At 37.0% G+C, this 21,895-nt stretch overlaps 1 protein-coding gene across 2 annotated transcripts in view; it reads right to left on the bottom strand.

The window, feature by feature from the left end:
• The window catches only part of Dhc98D (Dynein heavy chain at 89D), a 519,777-nt gene that overhangs the window by 225,285 nt on the left and 272,597 nt on the right, over nt 1–21,895 (bottom strand). For both annotated transcript variants that reach the window (XM_083131330.1, XM_083131320.1), the window contains 4 exons: nt 13,970–14,122; nt 10,710–10,821; nt 5,027–5,241; nt 3,806–3,994 (listed from right to left, as the gene is read on the bottom strand). In XM_083131330.1, coding sequence (XP_082987456.1) covers nt 3,806–3,994; nt 5,027–5,241; nt 10,710–10,821; nt 13,970–14,122 — 669 coding nt within the window. The remainder of the gene's footprint in view (nt 1–3,805; nt 3,995–5,026; nt 5,242–10,709; nt 10,822–13,969; nt 14,123–21,895) is intronic.

Raw genomic sequence — 21,895 nt, 5'->3', positions numbered from 1 at the left:
TCCTCTTCTTTTGTTAGATCTACATTCCCTATTACCACAACTCTTCTTCTGGTATCCTCTTCTTCTTCCTCTTCTCCTCTTTCTTCTTTCCATCCTAGTCCCTCTCCTTTCTTCTTCAATTTATTTTCATTTTCTCTCTAAATTTCTCCTGCCAGATTTTCATTTCATGAAATGTATATTCTCTCGTAAAAATGGTGAGACCATCTTCAATAGCTTTTTCAATTCTTGTCAGGTTCTCCTTTATTATCTTTATCTCCTTTCTTCTTGCCCTTATTTCATTCCATATCAGTTCTTTTTCCATTTTCTGAACCAATATCCTCCATCTCCTGGTGTTGCAAATCACTCCCTTCTTACTTATTTTTAATCCTTTAGGCACTGTGCCTCTCTCCAAACATTTTCTCAGAAACTTCTCTTGTTCGTCTTTGTGTATTTCTTTCCTCTTCAAGTCTTTCCAGTTGTTAATTTTCCTCATCAGCCTTGGAAAATGTCCAATTATAACTCCATTAAGCCTTGTTTCCATGATTATGAAAAACTAACTATGCTGACCAAGGCAGTAATTTATTTTATTATAAAACATAAACTAAGTGAGTGAAGGACTAAATATAGGTTCCAGTCTAAGCCCAGCATTGGCTGAATTGGTTATGAATGAATGGGAAAAGAAAGTGATAGAAAAGGGAGGTGACAAAATGGTTCTGTTTTGCAGATATGTGGACGACTGTTTTGGCATTTGGAAGGGAACGAAGAGGCAGCTTGACATTTTTGCCAAAGAAATTCAAGATGAAGAAAGAGGGATATTATTGGAACTTGAAATAGAAGAAGAAGACAAGTTAAGCTATCTAGATATATTGATGAAAAGGGAAAGAGGACAAGAAATTGAAACCGCTTGGCATCAGAAGAAGTGTGCAGCAGGGGTATTCTGCCACAAAAGAAGTGATGTAAGTGAGGTGACAAAAAGAAATTTTATAAAGAATATGGAGGACAGAATCAAGAAAATATGCATGAAAGAATGTGAAAAAGAAGGCAAAATAAATAGCCTATGGAAACAGCTGGAAAAAAATGGCTATGAGAAGCAGGATAGACTGGACATAAACAGAAGAAGTAAGAAAACGGGCAGGGGAGAATTAGAAGAGAAAGAAAAAGAGGAGAGAAGGTTTGGAATAAGGAGTATGGGGAAGACCACAGAAAAGATATGCAAAGTGCTTAGAAAAGCAGGAATTAAAACTTACAGGAAGGGAGGGAGAAGCATCTTAGGAATAGCGAGGAATGCTAACAAGAAAAAGGAAAACAGAGAAGAGGAAGAAGAAGGGATTATCTACGAAGTAAAATGTAAAGAATGTCAGAGTGTGTACATAGGAGAAACGAAAAAAAGGCTGAAAGACAGGTTGAAACAACATAGGGATGATGTACGACTTAAGAGAGAGAGAAATGCAATATTTAAACACACGAGAGAAACAGGACATGACATAGAGTGGGATGAGGCTAAGCAGATAGGAAGGGAGAAGAGAATGCTAGTGAGAAAATGGAAGGAAGCCAAGGAAATAGAGAAGAAAGGCGAAGAAGACACAATGAACTGGAATGGGGGACTGAAGTTAAACAAAGAATGGAAGAAGATGTTGGAAAGAGTGGAAAGGACAAGAGAAAAAGAGGAGAGGAAAAGGAAGAAAAATGAAGGGAAAAGAGCGTGAGATTAAATAGTCCAACCACATTCTATATGGAAGTAATTGTGTTTAGCCTTTTAGGTGAAAGTAAAGTTGGAAAGTGAAAGTCATCTGCTAGAAAGTTCCTAACAACTTTCTAAATAGTCTGGAGGGAGTAATGTTTGTGTATATATATTACCCTTCTCGTTGTATCTGGTTACTTTTGTACTTGATACAGAGTCTGAAGAAGACCTTGCTAGAAGGTTGAAACGTTACGTTAGTTTATGTTTTATAATAAAATAAATTACTGCCTTGGTCAGCATAGTTAGTTTTTCATAATCATGGAAACAAGGCTTAATGGAGTTATTTTCTAAAATGCATGTAAAAAGTTTCCACCTTGGCCCCATTATGTAATATTTGTGATTAGGTGGGGTGGGATGGGGAAATCAGAATATATTTTATATATTTGTAACTCCTTTACTTTTGCTGGTTGCAAGTCACTTTTGTTGCTAAGTGCAACATGTTTATTTCATTAGTGTTTAGGAGGGTGCAGTTCAAATAAAGCATTCAATAAGGTTAAAAAGCAAGAAGGGTGAGTTTCATTAATAAGATGATAGTAGATAGTAAGATAGTAGGCATTGTTGTAATTGAATACTTTATGGAGATTATGGCATGATCTGATAGGAACATGATATAGGCTTTGGGGAGGACGGCAAGATCAGGAGTCAACTGCTCAACATCTTAGCTCTTTACCCTTACAAGGAAAAGTCCTTCTCTTGCCATTTGAAATAATAAGAAGAAGAATTTAGCTCTTATTCCAGCAGGGAAGTACTGGCCCATAGGCAATAGCAAGGTATCATGGTATTTGCCCCCTCCTGATGCCTTGTCTTGCACTGAAAAAATCAATGTATATTGAACTGTCTATATAAAATGCAGTGTAACATTATCATTCTAAAAAGTCAGCATTGTCTGGAAAAAATAAAAAGTCCACTTTATCAGCACTATTCAATAACATGCTACCTTGGAAACTCTTCTACTCGTCATAGTCATCCTCAAGTTTTGTGAATTAGCGCATGCATTTAAGTAGGAAATATTCCAGAAATTCACCACTTTCAAAATAGGAGCTCAGTAAGTTGTGCATGATGTCTTGAAAGTAGACAAAAATCTCAGAAACAAATATTGTTGACTGGGAATTTATGTTCCATTAAGATTCAAGTTTCTGAACAATTCTTAACAGAGGTTTAGCAGTAGAGTACTGCATGGGACCACTTTCAAATTTAGGATTATATTCACAATTTTAAAACCAAAATGTCTCTTTATATACTACTTTTCATTCAATTTTCACCCCTATAACACCAAAATTTTATTTTATATACAGCTTTTGAACTCGAAATTGACTCAGTTTTGTACCAAAATTTTGCTTTTTTATTTACCAAAAATAGGTGTGTCTAGCAATTGACAACATTAAACATCTTAAGCTATCCAACATTTGTAAATATATGTGCATTGAATTTGCAAGTGTGTGAGTAGTAAAAGTATTAGTTTTAAAAGAGCCATCAATTTGTTTAGGTTCAATTTTAATTTACTTGGTAATTAAATATGAGTTACATTTCCACATCAGAGGTATGACATGTGTATAACTATGTCCAAATAATACACTAAATGTACACAGAAATGGAGATTTGAGGAGTCTGGACCCACCCTAGATATGTCCATATTTTGTACACATTAATGATGAGTATGTAAAATAGTGATATGGAATATAATTTTTCTTTCCTCAACGGCAAATTCATTGCAGCTCCCCCTGCCCAATCAGAACGTGTGCACCTCTGATGCTAGGTGTTGCAAGTGTATACATTTTTTTTCATATCCCGTAAAAAGCATACATATATACATGCACTAGACTTCAGCAAAGTGATTTCGAACATACTTAAAAAATTACCAACAATTCACAAAATCGTATATATATAATAAAAGCAAAAAGAAATTTGAAAGAAAAATGGGGTGACACTTGATAACTCGCAGATATGGTTAGTGTGAAGGTAAAGTATAGTGCACATTTTCTTCACTAAAGTTAAGAAAGATGGGTGAAATTTAAAAAAAAAAAAAAAAGCATGATAACAATTTGGAATCACATTGAAACATTTTCTATCATTTCAGCGACTTACCTTTTCAGTGATAAGTCTATCACAAAACACTCGATGAACTTCATTGCGCCATACACGCACAAACTGCTTTGGCTCAGTAAAAATAACTTGTGAGGTTAAGCATAGTCCTGCACATATCAGAGACAAATCTCTGAGGTTAAATACATAGTGAAACTTCGATGGTGTTGCAGGCAATTGCTTTAATGCAAGCTGCAATAAAAACATGAGTTTAGTTGTTAATGCTCAACACACATTATAGAATTAAGAAATCTCACATAACGACTAAAGCATACTATGGATTACTGTATTTGCCAGCATACAAGATGCACTGGATTACACATTTTTGAGGAAAAAGCTTTAATACTGAATTTATAATTAATATACAGTATTTCAAATATAAATAGTATGTAGGTTTACTTTCAACAAATAACGTACCTAATATAACTAGGAAAGAATACACTTTTTTTTCTTTAATAATAGGTCTGAAAAACAGTATGTGGCTCATACACTGGTAAAGGAACAAGTAATGATTTTTAAAAATGTTAAATTTAAAACTACATTATGAATTTTCAATGGCTAAAAGTGTTATTATACTACTACTAAGTTCTAATGTAAGAGCACACATTGAATCTATGGCTACTATTATAATTTTATTTTCTAGGTCTCCCATCTTTTTTCTTATGTTATGTTCAATGCCACTTAAAAGATAAAAAGTAGTACTGACACTTTCAAAAAATATGCAGAAGTGTGTCTGCTGATAAATGCACATTGGAAAATTGGCAAATTTCTAAGTGGACAGATTTGCTTTCCACTTTGTGAAAGAAATATTAATGCAAAATTTACATCCACAGATATTTCTAAAGATATTTTTAAAATCCAGTTTCTTCATATACAACAATGATATTGATGATAAGGTTAACAGTTATTAATATTGGCAATTTTTATATCAGTGCTTTATCAATATCTAAAATACTGCTAAAAGGGTTAAACTGATATTCAAAGCATGATTTTCCATGACTTTTGGTTGTATTTTCAAAATTTGTCGACTTTTCCATTATTTTAGCACACCTAGATTGATTTTCCTGCCTTTCCAGATCAGAAGGAACCTGACAGATATAAAAAATGAATTCTTAGTTGGTTGATTTGACACAGAATTACTCTTATAGGAATTCCAAACATACCACTGTGCCATAAAATGAAATCTTCGTGATTGAAATTCTAATCAACTAATTCATCATTTACCTCATAAACATGCAAAGTAGACCGTATGAGTTTGTCACTAAGATCCTGGATTCCTGCGTCAAAAGTTTTCAAATGCCCACTAATAATTGAGTGGTATATGTGATACAGAGTTTCATGTGAAGGAAATGTCATATTGAAAACAGCAAACTTGGACAAGAATCTAGGATCCACCTCATTTCTACCACCTCCTGCTTGACCCATTGCTGCCATGAAGTCTACAAAGAATAAAACAAAGTATCAGTTATTTATAATATCAGTCATGACATTTACATACTTATATGTATTGATGAAGGAATTCATTTTGTTAAAACATCACTTTGAAGCTCACCAGTTGAACACTCATTCACCTCAACTTCCACCGGATGCAGAGCTGAGCAACAAGAATTTCCCACTTGGCTAAGTACAGTCAGCAAGGCAACGGCTCTCGCCAGCAGTGAGTGTATCTCCACTGTAATTTTTCACCAGCACCAAGGGATGTCTCAGGTGAACAGTTGGAGGTGTAAAGTCCACCACGTCATGAAGAAATCGTGAAGTATAAAAACCCCTGGAGATGGTAAATCAAGACAACACCATCTACAACACGATCGATTAACGAGACCACTCTGAGAGATCGCAATATCACGAGGCGGCAACAAGCAGGCAGTACAGTAGCAGCAGTCCGGACTACAGAGAGCCAGGAGCCAAGAAGCCTGCCCGAGTCTGGAGAAGTAGCGCTCCAACAACAAAGCCGCCGAATCTCCAGCTGCCTCTTATAGCCAACATCATCTAGGCCAGCAGTCTCGTCTCTTCAGTGTTTCCCGCCATCTTCATCTAAGCATCACCGATGCCAGAAGCCGAGGGGCAGATCATCGAGCAAGGGGTGAGTAGCGTTCAATCGACAATCAGCTTAACACACATTTATTAAGGAGGTCAATGAACCATTCTGGTTCTTCAAGGACAATTTGGAATTTTATATCAGTTCGGCAGAATATCGGTTATCGGTATTGACAAATTTTATATCGGTACTTTATCAGTATCGGCCATAATTTCATATCGGTCCATCCCTAATATATAGGTAAAGCAGGCGCGTATATTCTAGGCTACCTAGGCTATCGCCGAAGCCCATATTAAAATACAGGAAATAATAGACTAGCAAATTTAACCGATGCTTCACTCTCACGTAACGGCCACGGTGGAAAGCGCTAGTGTAAGGTCGTCTTTATTTATCGCCAGGCTTCTTCGTCTGAGGGAATAGTCTTTGAACCAGCAGGCGGTCCTTTCAACCCATGACGTATTTGTGCTGGCAGGGACGACCTTGGTGGTCCCTGGTGCTGGCTTCCAACCCCAAGCGCTGGAGAGTGAAGACTTCGCTGCATCCTGGCGATGTTGTAGTGTTGCCAACAATGGAAATACGAAATTCGCTAAATCGCTGGGGAAAAAAATATAGGTGGGGGTGCCAATGCAAATTATTCAAGCTAGGGGGATGCCTCATGAAAATTACATCACCTCCCCCCCCCCCTCTCCATCCCTTCGAGCATTGCCCGTCTCTCTTACAGTTCCATGAATTTCGTCACATACAAGCATTATAAATCCGCCAAATTTAGTGATTTTCCCCTGAAGGTGGCACTCTGCTTCTCCATGAAATTCGACTGTGGTCGCAGCCGGTCGCTGATGACGTCAGCCATGTTGCCATCCTGTTTACTTCTGTTTCAAGCATACCCCCTCCCACATCCCCCCGCTGTCAAAATGTCAAAATCTTCGCCCTCGCGGTGGGGGTTTTGGCCCGAGTCATCCTAATGAAATACGTTTGGCAACATAAACAATCCATGTTGTCATAGCAACCATTCACGCACGTGTTTTCAACCACGCGGGTCGGTGGTGGTTTCCGCAAAAGGAAGGGATATATGGTCAAACTTGTGTCAGAAATCCGAGTTCTTTGTGTCGCCCGCGTATCGTGTTCATGGATGGGAATCCTTTTGTTGTGCAGTGTTTTTGTTCCGTGAGCGTGTGAAAATGGATTTAATCACCGAACTTGTCTCCAAGACGCGATTCTCACGGCTTCCTTACGAGGATAGGATGCAAATAATAGAGACAGGTAGGCCTCTTCCACCTCCTCCGGACCTTACAGTCGTGCAGAAAGACAAAAATAAGGTATATATTAGGCGTTTTCACGAGACCAGCTACCAAAAATATCTTTGGTTGACTGGGTCGAGTGCACTTAATAAGTCGTATTGCTGGGCATGTTTGCTTTTTTTCTACCGACAAAAGTCCTTAGAATACAACAGGATTTAGTAATTTAAACTATTTGGTAACTGCTTGCGATAAACACCAAAAATCACTTAGTCATATACGTGCGTTCAGTAACTTACAGACATTCGGTTCTCAAAGAATTGATCATTCCTTGAATTTGCAAGAGAAGATTGCTGACAGTTTGCATAAAGAAAAAGTGAAGGAAAACAGAATTATTATAAGAAGATTAATTAATGCAATAGCATTTCTGGGGAAGCAAGAATGTGCATTTAGGGGCCACAATTACCAACACAGGGACAAGCGCGGCTTAGCAATTTAGCTATAATGTCTATTGAGAAAGGGGTTCTAATGAACATCAGAAATTCATGTGAGGACACATTCTTCGATAAAGTGACAAAAAAAAATTCACGGAAAAGGAGAGAAGAATGGAGTTTACCTTCAAGTAAGGTAAGAAGTTAATTATTATTTCATACTCGCATGAAGGTCCTACATATTGCATGTTATAGACCGCTCCTCTTTATAAATAAGCATGAAATACTTTAGTTTATGTCCATTGCCTACTATTGTTGTTTTTAATGGCAAGATATCGATGTAAACAAAAAAAATCGAAAATGAATGCGGAAGAGCCCCCCCCCCCTCTTTTTTGACGGACACATTTTCATTTAAAATTCAAACACTACTATATTTGGAGATAGCCCTGATCTTGGTCTCAGCATACGCCACTGAGGTAAAGGTACCCCTGTGAGTGTGTACACATGCTACGAAGGCATATGGGGTGATGTGAAGGTATAGATCTCCACATATTCTCAATCTTGGCCATAGTTGGGATGATATGATCAGCATCATGCCTGGCCACCATACCCCCCAGAGTTGCCCCCAGGTACCCATTTAAGAGAATGGGTGGGCTTCAGCCATGCATAAACAGGTAAATGACAAGATCTAGATCATCTGCCCTGGGGGTTTGAACCTGGGTGGCATAACTCCTATAAGAGAGTTTTCTATCTATACAGGTTGATTAAAAGAAAAAAAAACTGGTTTTGAGATTATATTCTAGGGAACTTATGGAACATGTCGTCATTATTTGGACTTCATGGCCACAGGTACCCATTTACAAGAATGGGTGGGCTTCAGGGCCATGCAAAAACAGGGGAATGACAAGAAATGGCAGAAGATCACCTGCCACATTGATCAGAGCACACATTGAGTCTATAGCTACTATTATCAATTTTTATTGACCTGTTATTGAATATCTAAAATTGAGAAGCTGGTTAAAGAAAAAATATTAATTAAATTTTATTCTCAAATCCAAACAAGTACAAAAACCATGATTTTCCTGATATTCAATAACAGGTTTAAATAGTCCTGCACACTGCTGGTTCCCATGGAAATCAACAATTCTCGGGCAAGTCGAGAACTTCAACTGCTACAAACAACTGTCCGGAAAATTGTCTTATATGAATGAAATCATACCGATTACAATTCCTGCAGTTCATGTTGTACGTATTGTACACTCCTAGAATAATCTTGTTATCCTGTAGTGTATGATATGGATTAAATCAGTGTGTAAATTGGAGACTTGAGTCCTTCATATACATTTACATTTCAATTTGATAACTAAAAATCAGAGTTATATTTCATAGTGTATTGTTCTTTTTTTGTATGTTAATAAACAGAGAAATGTATTCTATACCCAGAAACAGATCTAACTAACTGGGCAAGATATTCTGTTCATCTACCATTTGCACTCTGGAGCAACATTTTTTAATACGAAAGGAAATAACAGCAGCAGCTAGTTATTATATGGTTATTAAATGGATATAGATGTATTCCAACATTGTTATGTTCCATTACACATTTGTAATCCTTTGCTCCTTTTGTTTGGAGCAAGAACTCTTTCAAACCTACACTGAAGCCATCTCAGGATCACTGATGTATAGTTTAACTGTTTATTGGAGTAGGTTAATACAGTCACTTTGGTTGGGTGAGAAGTAGGGAGTAAACCTCAAGTTCTACAGCAAAGTTTCAGAGAATACTGAATGGTATATTACTGAATTTAGGAAAGTCTATCTCAGAACCTGTTCCACACAGGCAGTCTCCTTCCAATTACACACAGGAAGTGCTTAGCTAACACCTGTTCCACACAGGCAGTCTCCTTCCTATTACACACAGGAAGTGCTTAAATTCACTATCCCTAATAACGAAAATCTGAGGTATTTATACCTGAGGATTTACTCTCCACCCCCTGTTGATTACATAAAATCCATATCATAATAAAGTTACATTCATTGAAGTTTTTTATACATCCATTCATTAATCATTATAAATTTTAAAAGTTGGGTTATTATACATTTCATTCTTTTATCTTGCTTCTCACAAAAATAAATTTTTAGTTAATTACATCAGAATAAATTCAGGTTAGTCGCTTCCTTACTTTAAGTGCTGATTTGTGGAACAATAAATATGTAATATACCAATGCTACATTTCTCAACTTCTTATTTAAAAATAAAGCTGTAACAACATCAAAAACAAATTAGCGTTAGCATGTGAGTACTATTCTGTTTGTTTACACTTAGTAACCTGATGATGCATTCTTGTTTGACACTCCCTGAGAATGACAGTTTAATGCATAAAAAACAAATGATACCAATGTTAGTAATGCAGTATAAATTCACTACTTGCTGTACAAATTTATAATTTGAAATATTCATCCTAAGGAGACCGACCATTCACAATATTCTATGTGATCTACAGGTTACCAACATCAGTTCAACAGTTGTTTGCATTCTACTTTGTCTCAAAATTGGACATAGGTTGGACATCTGTCATGCAACTAATGGTGTACATATCGAAGTGAATTTAAAAAAACTTTTTGAGTTACTCTATAGGTAGAAGAAAACTGTACGTAAATATCTTAATTAACTTACAAGTCATTCACTTTTCTTGTATTATACTTTTAAGCTGGACACACTATATTATTGGCATTAGTATAAGTTTTAAAGTGGTATCAAGGCCTCCCCGATGGCAGAGTGGTAACGTCGTCACCTTGTGATCAAGGGGTCCCGAGTTCGATACCTGGTGGAGGCACTTAGTGGATCAGATCTCATTTTAAGCTGTAGGTCCAGTCCCGATTAGTTTAACTGTGCATAAACTGGACTTAAAACACCAACTCAATCAATCAATCAATAAAGTGATATCAGCTTCCTATACAAATACCATGGAAGTGGCTGATATTAATACATATGCATGACATTCCTAACGTTTGTCAAGACCTATGCAGGGTCATTAAAAGAGAACTCCATGGTTTTGTGATTTTGTGGTGGGGAACGTATGGATCATATTGTCAGTATATGTGTGTATTTGAATATGCAACTATGTATTACAATATGATGATAATAGAACAGGCTGCATATGGTTATGTGTAGAATAAAAATATGAACATGGAACTGTACATACCAACATCTTTAAGTTTTTTCCAATTCAAATCCTTTCCTCTGTCAAACATGCCACCTAATTCAAACAATAGCTTCAGCAAAGCAATGGGTTGTTGTGTACCATAAGTATCAACCTGAAATTATTTAGAACATTAACATGATCAAAAACAGATGTGATGAGACAGATTAATGTGTACTTTCTCACTATTGGATATTACAAGCACATTAAGGCATTGGTACAATTGCTATGAACTATTATTCTCATCAGCATTCACTTTCTCATGGTCTCCATAGTCTTTATATCAAGTTTCTCTGCAATCCTATGCTTCAAACAAGGTCTAGAGATGTTGAGTAGGGGGTCATTCCATATCAAATCAATGCAAAAAACTAAGATTTTGTCACCCACCATATCCGATTTCAATGAAATTTGGTATACACCCTTCCTTTATGGTTGAAAGAAACCCCTTAAAAAATTTTCACTCTATCTCAAACGGTTTTCATTTTACAGCACTTTGAAATGTCATCAAATCAGTGTTGTCTGTCACTCTTGAGACCCTCGACACAAGATACCCTTGCTTACATTTTATTTCTTTTCTCCTTAACCAATCATCAGATCTCTCTGAAATTTTACACAAAGTTCAATGAAATAATGAGGATGTCAGAAAAAATACATCAGCACTAAAAAAAAATACAAATGACTATAAAAAGACTAACAATGGACTTGTAGCCTAATTTTTGTGGTGGGAAAACTAGGTTACGAAAATCTAAATTTACATCATGTAGGTATGATGGAACCAAAAGCTTTTGATGTTGAAAATCATTGCAAAGACATGCTCTTTCTCTACAAAGAATGATATTTGTGTTTTTTTTTACTCCTTCTAATAAAAATTTTAAGTTTTTTTGGATATTGCGTAAAATTTTAGGGTCAATCCGTACTAAATGGTCCAGCACTGGTCGCTTGACCATTTTTGAAATTTTTCATTTGTTTGTGATTGTAACCCCTGTACAAGGGTAGTTCAAAACAGGCATTATTTTTTTCTAAAACTAGACTTCATTTGAAAATGGGGCCATTTTTGTTTAATCACTTTCAACATTTTTGGCCTATGCAGACAGTTGAGAAAATTATGATAACTCAGCAAAGAAAAATTATAGAAATCTGGGGTAAAAAAACATTCTTTTCAGTGCACTTCAGGCTATATATTTTATGTTCTGTAGTACCTTTTTCACCATATGCAAATGGCTGAAATGTAGTTTCAAAACTGACTGATATTCAATTTTGAAGGGAAGTCGAGGTGTAGGATATTTTTTTTTTAGTAGGTAAGCAATGAAATTTCAGAGCTATAATTTTTTTTATAGGAAAATATACATCCAAAGTTTCAGCAGAAAATATTTGGGCTCAGTAACTGGTTGCCGCTCTGAGTTAAAGCTCTTTGAAAATGCTCATTTTTCTCAAAATTTGGGCCCGAAATTGATCTGGTTAGAAGGGTCTTCCCGATGGCATACTGGTGATGTCGCCATTATGTAATCAAGGGGTCCTCGGAGTTGGTGGGTGACATGACCTCGTTGAAATGGCGTGGAATGACCCTAGGGGAACTTTAATTTTGACCACCTGGTAAAAAACTATGATGAAACTCACATCACAGTTTTTACATTTATTTAAAGTATATTTGAATTGTTGTACATTACAACAAGTAGGAACAGTATACATTTTTTTACCAACATTTTCCTGAGATGACTAAAAACTAAAATGCATGTTACAACACACCTCTCAAGGCCATAGCTTCAACCAAGTACCATTGCCACTGTTTTCTCCTTTCAAGATCGGAAAAAGGACCCCAGTGTCTAATTAATAGGATTAGTAGTCAGGAGTCTCATTACTAGAGGCCCATATTTTTGGTAAATAAAAAAAGCAAAATTTCGGTACAAAAACAGTGTCAATTTCGGGTTCAAAAGCGGTAAATAAAATAAAATTTTGCTGTTATAGCGGTGAAAAAGTGGTATATAAAATGACATTTTGGTTTTAAAAATGTGAATATAATCTGAAATTTGATTTAAAAACAGTACATATTAAACAAAATAAACATATTTCTTCTAATAGCACATTTATGATGTTTCCAGAGTATTAAGATTATTCCTATATAATGGGGTCAATTTTTGCTTCTCAAATATTTACAGCAGAATTAAATAAATTTCCATGAATTGAATAACTCACAGGATAATTCAAATGTCAGAAAGTGTCGTGTTGGTAAATAAACTCTAAATTTTGTGTTTTAGAGTCTATTTCGCATTTTGCAGTTCATTTCGCATAATTTCATGAAAAAACAGGGTAGAAAGATGCACTTCACATCATTCAGAAACATTAAAAATTAACATTATAATGTGTTATTTCACATTTCATGTTTTCGTCAAAAATGGAATATGCATGCCCCTACTCATTAGTTAACACAATCAAGCAGACAGAACACTCTAACAAATAAACGGTCACACACCACCAACCACCGAAACAAGAGAGAGATGTCAATCTGTCAATCCTTCTGGTGTTCAGGTCTGGTGAAGCTTAATTCAGGAAATGTGTGTTACTTTTCTCTTCATAAACTATTATCTTCACATACAATATCAAAGAAACTAAAAGTTAAAATATACAAAACAGTAATTTTGCCTGTAATATTATATGGATGCGGAACTTGGTCCCTTGCATTGAAAGAGGAACATAAATTATGAGTGTTTGAAAATAAAACCCTTAGAAATATATTTGGACCTAAAAGGGATGAGGAGACAGGTGAGTGGAGAAGGTTACATAATTTAGAACTGCATAATTTGTATTCATCTCCTGATATTATTAGAATGATTAAATCAAGAAAACTTAGGTGGGCAGGCCATGCGGCACGAATGGAAGAGGAAAGAGGAATTTACAGGATTGTTGTTGGGAAACCTGATGGTTAGAGACCGGTAGGAAGGCCAAGACGAAGATGGAGGGGCAACATTGAGATAGACCTAAAGGAAATCGGTAGGGATGGAAAAGAGTATATAGATCTTGCTCAGGATAGGGACACATGAAAGGCCTGTGTTGCTGCAGCCATGAACCTTCAGGTTTAAGAAGGCTAAAGAGTTAAGTTAGTTAGTTCAGGTCTGGTGAGGTTCCTTAGATGAAAGTCAGGCACGAGAAGAGAAATAAATCATAACGAAATACTTAAAGTAACAATAAATATTTTATCTTTGAGATAAAGAAGTATGTGACATGAATATTAATTAGTGCAAAAAAGCTATAACAAAAAGGCTAACCTGTGGCATGTTCATATCATCTATGAAAACAAGAAGTTTCTTTCCAGGAGCTGGTCCATACATATCCTTGGTTCTTTTCTCCACATTTGACTCAAGATTTCTTTGTGTATCCATGGAAGTTGTTCTGGATGAAAAATTGATATTGAGAACTATCTGTGGGAAATAAATGCACAAAATATAAATTCTATAATTCCTCACAATTGTGTTACTACATTTATCACTGATTTACACTAAAAAGAATTTTGAATATACCTTAGATAGATTCATTCAACATTATGACTAATAAACATTAGTCTTTATCAGGAGAATCTGGGGTGTGAATCTGGGGTGTAACGAATCCATTGAAAGTTAATAAGGGCACTAGAAGTGTCCGTGACTGTACATAGTGATTCGGATCCCACTTTAATACCATAGTTTCAGTCGCAATTAGCCTGTCTGTGCATAAAGTGGACTTAACCAAAAACTATTCATCAGGAACATGTGTCTTTTGCAGCTAAAATTAGACAACTCAGGGATGCACTAAAATGCTCAGGTTAAAAAAGGTTAAAAGTGCATGGATAAAAGTACACACAATATCTCATCATCATTTCATTCTGCATCATCCACGTTCCATTTTACTACTTTCCTGAATCATGCCATTTTAGTTTGCAGAATAATTTTAACTTATTCCGGATGAGGGCTAATATTTATTGCTCATAATGTTCAAGTAAGTCTATATAACCTGCACCACTGTAAGATATATTCAAAACTGTTTTATTATAAATCAAAATGCAATAAAATTCTGCCCCAAGTAGCATTAATAAATTAAAAACATGCAAGAAATATTGAAAGACATTTTTCCAATTAGTTTAGCCTTTGAATAAATATGGGCCACCCCTTATATTTAATGTTTGGAATGTTTTCAGCTCTTTGATGAGAAAATACATTATGGGAAAAAAAGAATAGCTATGCAGCTTGCTTGCCTGAAGAGTGAAGAACTGAGTCCATACCACTTTGAACCAATACCAAGGCTGATAATCTTGCCAATTCCCACTGATACTGATACTTCAAAATTGTAACAATGACAAGTGGTTTGGAACAGGGGAGATTTCCCCCCACCAATCATCTTGGCCTAACCCCCCCCCCCACCAAAAAATTCTAGGAGGGAGAGTTTTTGTTCCAAAAAAAAGATAAGCAATTAATTTGGACTTCAAATCAGCTATTACTTGGACTTTCAACAAAAACTTGTAGATAATAAAACTATTTGAACTATTTTGTAATTTATTGACATTCATTTCATTTGCTTTATTTTACTTCGCTTTTTGTGCCACTTTTGGCTAATTGCGAAGATGGGGATGAGTCATGATATGATGAAATTGATGAATGGACACTCACAAACATCCATGCCCAGGCTGGGATTTGAATCCGGGAACCCTGGCATCATGGCACTATGTGCTAACCACTCTGCCACAGGGGTCGGCTAATTTATTGACATCTTGAACCGTTAGTAAAGGATTACTTTCTTACTTTATAAATATCTGATATACGTACATAAAAGTAACAAATTAATTTCTATTTAATAATAATGCATTTTCAAATATTAAATTTACTTTTATGTTTAATAACATTATAAATATGTATGTGTTATCATAATAATCTTATGTATGTGTAGACATTAAGATCTTTCTTCCCCCCCCCCCAAAAAAAAAGAAGCCTTCAATGATTTCACACCCTGCTTTGTAATATTTATAAATGTTAATACGTAAGTTTTTCATTGAACAACTTACAATGTACCAGTGTTTTACTTTAAAATATTCACATTACGTAAGATAACCACAAATTCCATTTCTCCCACATTGTAATTGCAAAAATAATTTTCAGGATAATTAGACTATGAAAAAGTGTTCAACAGCATTTCTTGCAGACTCTACAATACACAAAGACTTGGAAAATAAATATTCAGTATTGGTGATCAAAATACATCCAATACTTTCTGATGTTGATACAATTCAGTCCTAATAATGTGCCCACAGAAACCGGGTATTTGAAGCGATAATTGTAAAGAGCCTAAACATATTCCACATGAACCATAATACAATGAACAACCCCAACAAATAAACACTATAGCTGTAAAAACATAGGAAACGTTGTCCAAGGGATAGTCGAAAAAAAAGTTTCCCTAGTCTGCCACCTGCAGAGAGTTTTAAGCTGGAGAAAAAACATGATATGAGCAGAAAGAGGCATCATCACTATTTTTCCACATAGTTCTCAGTGACATTCATGCACTTGTTGTACCACTTCACAAGTGTCAAGAAAGCCTGTTCGTAAAACTGTGTGTCCTGTTTACGGATGAACTTGCACATGGTAGCTTCGACTTCTGTTGTTGTGGTGCCCTCACAGTGCCTCCTTCAGAACAGGGAAAAAGTGGAAAAGTCACTGGGTGCAAGGTCAGGACTGTAGAGTGGGTGGTTCAGGCACACCCAACTGATTGTGGCAAGAAGGTTGACCGTTGCTGCCACCATGTGGGGTGTCGCATTGTCGTCCAAGAGGAGGATGCCTGATGTCCGAAGGTTAAGAATTTCCATACCGGAAGTCCCACGTGCCCATTTGTACCGGAAGTCCCATGTGCCCATTCATAGCGAACAACAGCTCGCACTTCAACCTTTGTCCATGATTGCAACACACCTCTGTTCTCCATGCTGGCTGGGCACACACTACTCAACTTTTCCTGTCTTCGACAGAGCAGTAAGCTCACACCCTCAGCAAGGAAAAGGTTGTGTGTCGGGCAACAAAAGAAGGATGATTCCTCTATAACCACAACATATTACCAACCCAAAATCTTTACGCTTTCCGGAAATACAGATACGGGAAACTTTTTTTCTGACTATCCCTCGTAGAATCCTAGCAAAAAATACAATTCATGTTAAGGGGAATAAACAAAGTGGTTGATAATATAATACGTAAGCAAGTTACTAAAGATATATCCGCGAAACTTACTTGTAAATGTTCTACTAATTTCGGTGGCCTCTGCCACCATCCACTTGGGAATTCGATGCTTCACTGTTAGGTGGACTTCTGGTTCCTGTTGTTTCCTCGACTACCGTTAGGGGTGCTGGTGTAGCCATTTCGTCTGCTGTGCATGACAGGTTTGAGTTGTTGTAATAGCGGGAGCCAAACATGATGAGCCTGACCGCTGTCGATGTTCGGCTCGTGCTGAAAGTGCATAATTGCATGCATCTCTTTGATTTTGGTGTTGATTAGGGTGTGCGATGTATGCCTAACAGAAACATTTTGGATCCTGTGTTTGTTGAACTTGAGGTGCCTTGCTAGTCCGGTAGTGGGTTGGGATTTTTTTGCATCCTTTAAGTGCTGTTGTACACACTCTTTGACAGATCTGATGGATCTGCCAATGTAATGTGAGTTGCACTTACACTGGGCAAAAAACTTAGCAACATTCACCCCAGGTTGAAATTTACAATAGAACGGGAAAAACAAGGCATCATTAACTTCCTAGATCTAACCATCAAAAGGAGGGACAACAAATGCACCACCACAGTCTATAGAAAACCAGGGGCAGGGAACCAGTATATTCACTCCCTTTCCAACCACCCACCCCAACATGAAGCCAATGTATGGCTTAACTTCTACAGAAGAGCTTTCTTGCATGGTTCAAGTGAAGAAGATTTGAAGGAAGAAGTTACCATAGTTACAGATATAGGACTTCAAAATGGATACACAGTTCATCAACTCTCTACATAGTGCAGCAAAGCAGAAATGCAAATATGACAACCTAACCTACACCACCTAGCCAACAGCAATAAAGCTAAATGGTTTGCCTTCCCTTACCACCAGACTACATTCAACCACCTAGCCAAGACCCTGAAACAATATGACATCAAACTCGCACACAAACCTGTGAACAAAATAGCCAGTGCCCTAAACAAACACAAGAGATCATTCCTTTTCCCACTAGACAACCCAGGTGTATATGATGTCCAGTGTGACTGCAACTCACATTACATTGGCAGATCCATCAGATCTGTCAATGAGCTTATACAAGAGCACTTAACGGACGCAAAAAAATCCCAACCAACTACCAGACTAGCAAGGCACCTCAAGTTCAACAAACACAGGATCCAAAACGTTTCTGTTAGGCATACATCGCACACCCTAATCAACATCAAAATTAAAGAGAGGCATGCAATTATGCACTTTCTGCACGAGCTGAAAATCGACAGCGGTCAGGCTCATCATGTTTGGCTCCCGCTATTACAACAGCTCAAACCCATCGTGCGCAGCAGACGGAATGGCTACACCAGCACCCCTAGCGGTAGTCGAGGAAACAGCAACAGGAACCGGAAGTCAACCTAACAGTAAAGCATCGAGTTCCCAAGTAGATGGTGGCAGAGGCCACCGAAATTAGTAGAACATTTACAAGTAAGTTTCGCGGATATATCTTTAGTAACTTGCTTACGTATTATAAAAAATACAAATTTGACCATTGCACAGCCATTGTGATATGAGGTCTAGGTTGGCTCTGTAGCTCAGTTACAGAGCAATAAGACAGTGCATGTGAACATGACCAAAAACCTAGTTAAGCATGCATATCTTTTTCCTTCGACAGTCCACATTCAATGTGCACTTAACACAGTGTATAAAATGTTTATATTTCTAATTTTGGAATAAAGTTCTCATAAAAGATGACATAGGCTTCTGTAAAAGAATGTTTCTTGTTCTTGTAATTGAGGGTGTCTGTAACTTGGTAACAGGCTAATAGGTTCTAAATGGAAAATAAATCTCACAAAATGCATAGGCAAGTCACATGGTGGTGAGCGAATATAGTGCCACTCTAGGGGGAGTATAAAGAGGGTGCATAAAATTTTCAAATGGTGAAGTAATTTGAATGACACTTCATTTTGGAGGCCTCTTAATTTCGAACAACTTTTGTGGGAAATATTTTTTGATTCAGTCAACTGTTTACAAATGGGTGGCTGAAAGCTATTTTATGGTTTCAATAAGTCTACATCATCATTGAAGGCTATGTTCAAAATACAGGGTGATTCTTTATGTAGTTTACAACTTCAATAAATTATAATTATTTATTGGAACCACATACAGACTTGGTTTATATGTCATTATGCAGCAAAACACTTCAAGTTTTGACTCACGTAGTGTGTAGTTGCGGAGTTGATCACATGCGGCGCCACCGGTCTATCGTTGAAAATGGCTTTCACTGGTGCGGAAAGAGCTAAGTGCGTGTTCTGGTTCGAAGAAACACTCCACTCGACTTTTTTTTGTGGGGGTTTGTGAAAGATAGGATGTACACCCCTCCCCTACCTCATAATCTTCATGAACTTCAAGATAGCATCATAACAGCCATCGCTAATGTTACCCCTGAAATGCTGTCTAATGTTTGGCAGGAAATTTACTTTCGTTGGGATGTGTCCAGGATGACCAACGGTGCACATATTGAACCATAAGAGATTTCTAATAAAAAACTTGAAGTGTTTTGCTGCATAATGACATATAAACCAAGTCTGTATGTGGTTCCAATAAATAATTATAAATTATTGAAGTTGTAAACTACATAAAGAATCACCCTGTAGAACAAATCGTAAGAATCGTACATGCCATCACTTAAAAACCAATAGGCTGAGTGGAGTGCAGTGGTGGCAACTAGTCAACGGGTCAAATTACTGATTTAATTACTGACTAATTACTGACCAATTAATTACAGCCTAGCAGGCATGACTCGAACCTAGGACCCCAGGCATCATAAATCAATAAGGTAATCACTTCATAAAAGGGGTTACAGAAGAAGCTGGAAAGAGCTTCCTTCAAGCAGATAACACTGGCAACCTTCAGCGGATCTTGAAAAAATCCACTGATGCGAATTCTTCTGGAACTCAGAGGGGAAATAAGAAACACAGCTTTACGCTAAAAACACCGTTATCGAGAGACATGCTCGAGTCAATGGTTTTACTGTGATACACTTATTGTGAGTAAGCTCCAAAGTTGTTGAGTACTAAAGGAAATGGAGAGAATAAGCAACTGAAAAGTTAGAATTTAGAATACCTGATTACGCGAGAATAGAAGATCGGAGCTACGCTCCTTCATTCGTTTTATTCCAGGGTAGGACCACGTCGAAGCAAGGACCAGCGGAGAGGAGAACTTCCAACTGTGCTACAGGTACAGACATTCCTATGACATTTCCTCACCCCGCCTCTTCAGTCAACCGAAGTGTTTAAAATCAAATGGTTAAGTGTTGTTCTTATTTCACAGGGGCAAGCCCCCCTTTACTTGGTTACATGTTAACATTGTTTCTCTATGTGTACCTCTTAATCCCACTAGCCCCAGGCTCTCACGTAGCCTGAGGTTTCGATCCCCTAAATCTCTTTATATTTAGATGGTATTTTAAAAGAAGAACTGCAATATCATTAAAATATATTACCTGGCATCTAGATTCCCATAGCAGCCTTCACACACTTTTTTATTGAACACAAAGCTGATGTTTGTACAAAAACATTTAATGTAAAAAATATTTCACTAAAATATAATTAGTGGAACGAAAAACTTGTCTTTATTGTGTTTTGCTTTCATGGATAAAAGGAATTATTAACAAACTCTTGTAAATAGTTTTCTGCACTGCTTCTTTGTGCATTTTACTCTCTTGTGCATTCTCTTCTTCCATTGCTCTCCCCACTCCTCCTTCTAGCACAAGTTTGCCATGTAGACTCCCATAATGTTATACATAAGACACTGGAAAGGAGTTCAAAGAATGCAACCAATTGTAGTGCCTGATTTGTGGTGAATTGTGTTTGAACAAAGTAATTATTTTTTCCAGCAGCTTTCTGTATCCACCAAAATGAAGCGTCACTTTTCTGCCACTTTTGGCTAATTACGATCATGAGAATGAATAATGATCAAATAAAACTGATGAAGGGACACTCACAAAGAAGACCCATGCACAGGGCAGGACTAAAGCTTGGGAACATCAATGCTGAGATAGAAGCTCAACCATGCAACATGCTCAGACACTGAGTTATCATCACAAATTGCAGTCATCAAAACAAAAAGTACAGACTTTACTGACAAATTTAAAAGAAAAACTGAAAATTACAGATTACAATGAAAAAACAGACGTTTTCTGATTTTGCTGACTCTTTTCCACCCCTGGAAATGACAGCATTCGGAAATATGTGATGAGGAGTTCGGAGGGGTACCTGGAGAATTTTAAATGGGAGAGGGAATCATGTAGGGATGTAAAGGTAAAGGTAAAGTGTTCCCCTGTGCATAGCACCACGCCATGAAGGCGTATAGGGGGTGTGGGGGTAACGCCCCACACTTTCTTGATCCGGTCGTGAGTGGGGGTGATGTGATCAGCATCATGCCCCTGACTGCCTTTAACCCCCAGGGTTTCCATGTAGGGATGTGCTGAAGCCAATTAGAGATAGATGAATATCGGCAGAAATTGACATATCGGTATCGTTATCAGCATCAGCAAAAATCCGATATTTAAATCGGTACTGATAATACTAGAGTTTTACCTTCTAATAAGTTTTATATTTTAATATTGTTAAGATATATTGAAAATTAGGTTATGAATCTTCATCAATGTGGAGTTTTTCTGATAAAATTATTGGAAACTCTAAATCAGAGGATCAACCTATCTCAAAATGAGAAATAGAATAGTACATTGCTGAAGTGAATACTCCAAGTGACCAGGATCCGCTATTGTATTGGAAATTCAAAAATGAGTATCCAAACCTAAAGCAAGTGGTGAGAAAATACTTGGGCATACCTGCTGCACTCAGTGAATGAGTGTTCAGTGTTGCTGGACAGATTTGTGATAAGAGAAGAAGTAGGTTACTTCCATAGCGGAACCCTGATTTTACATTCCCAGGTTTTATATTTTCCTGCATTATAACATACATTCAATCTTGATGG

Source organism: Lepisma saccharinum, chromosome 1 (genome assembly GCF_977018435.1).
Source record: "Lepisma saccharinum chromosome 1, izLepSacc3.1, whole genome shotgun sequence".
Lineage (NCBI taxonomy): Eukaryota > Metazoa > Arthropoda > Insecta > Zygentoma > Lepismatidae > Lepisma > Lepisma saccharinum.
Note: the sequence above shows the minus strand (reverse complement) of the source record. Positions and strands in the feature narration are given on the sequence as shown.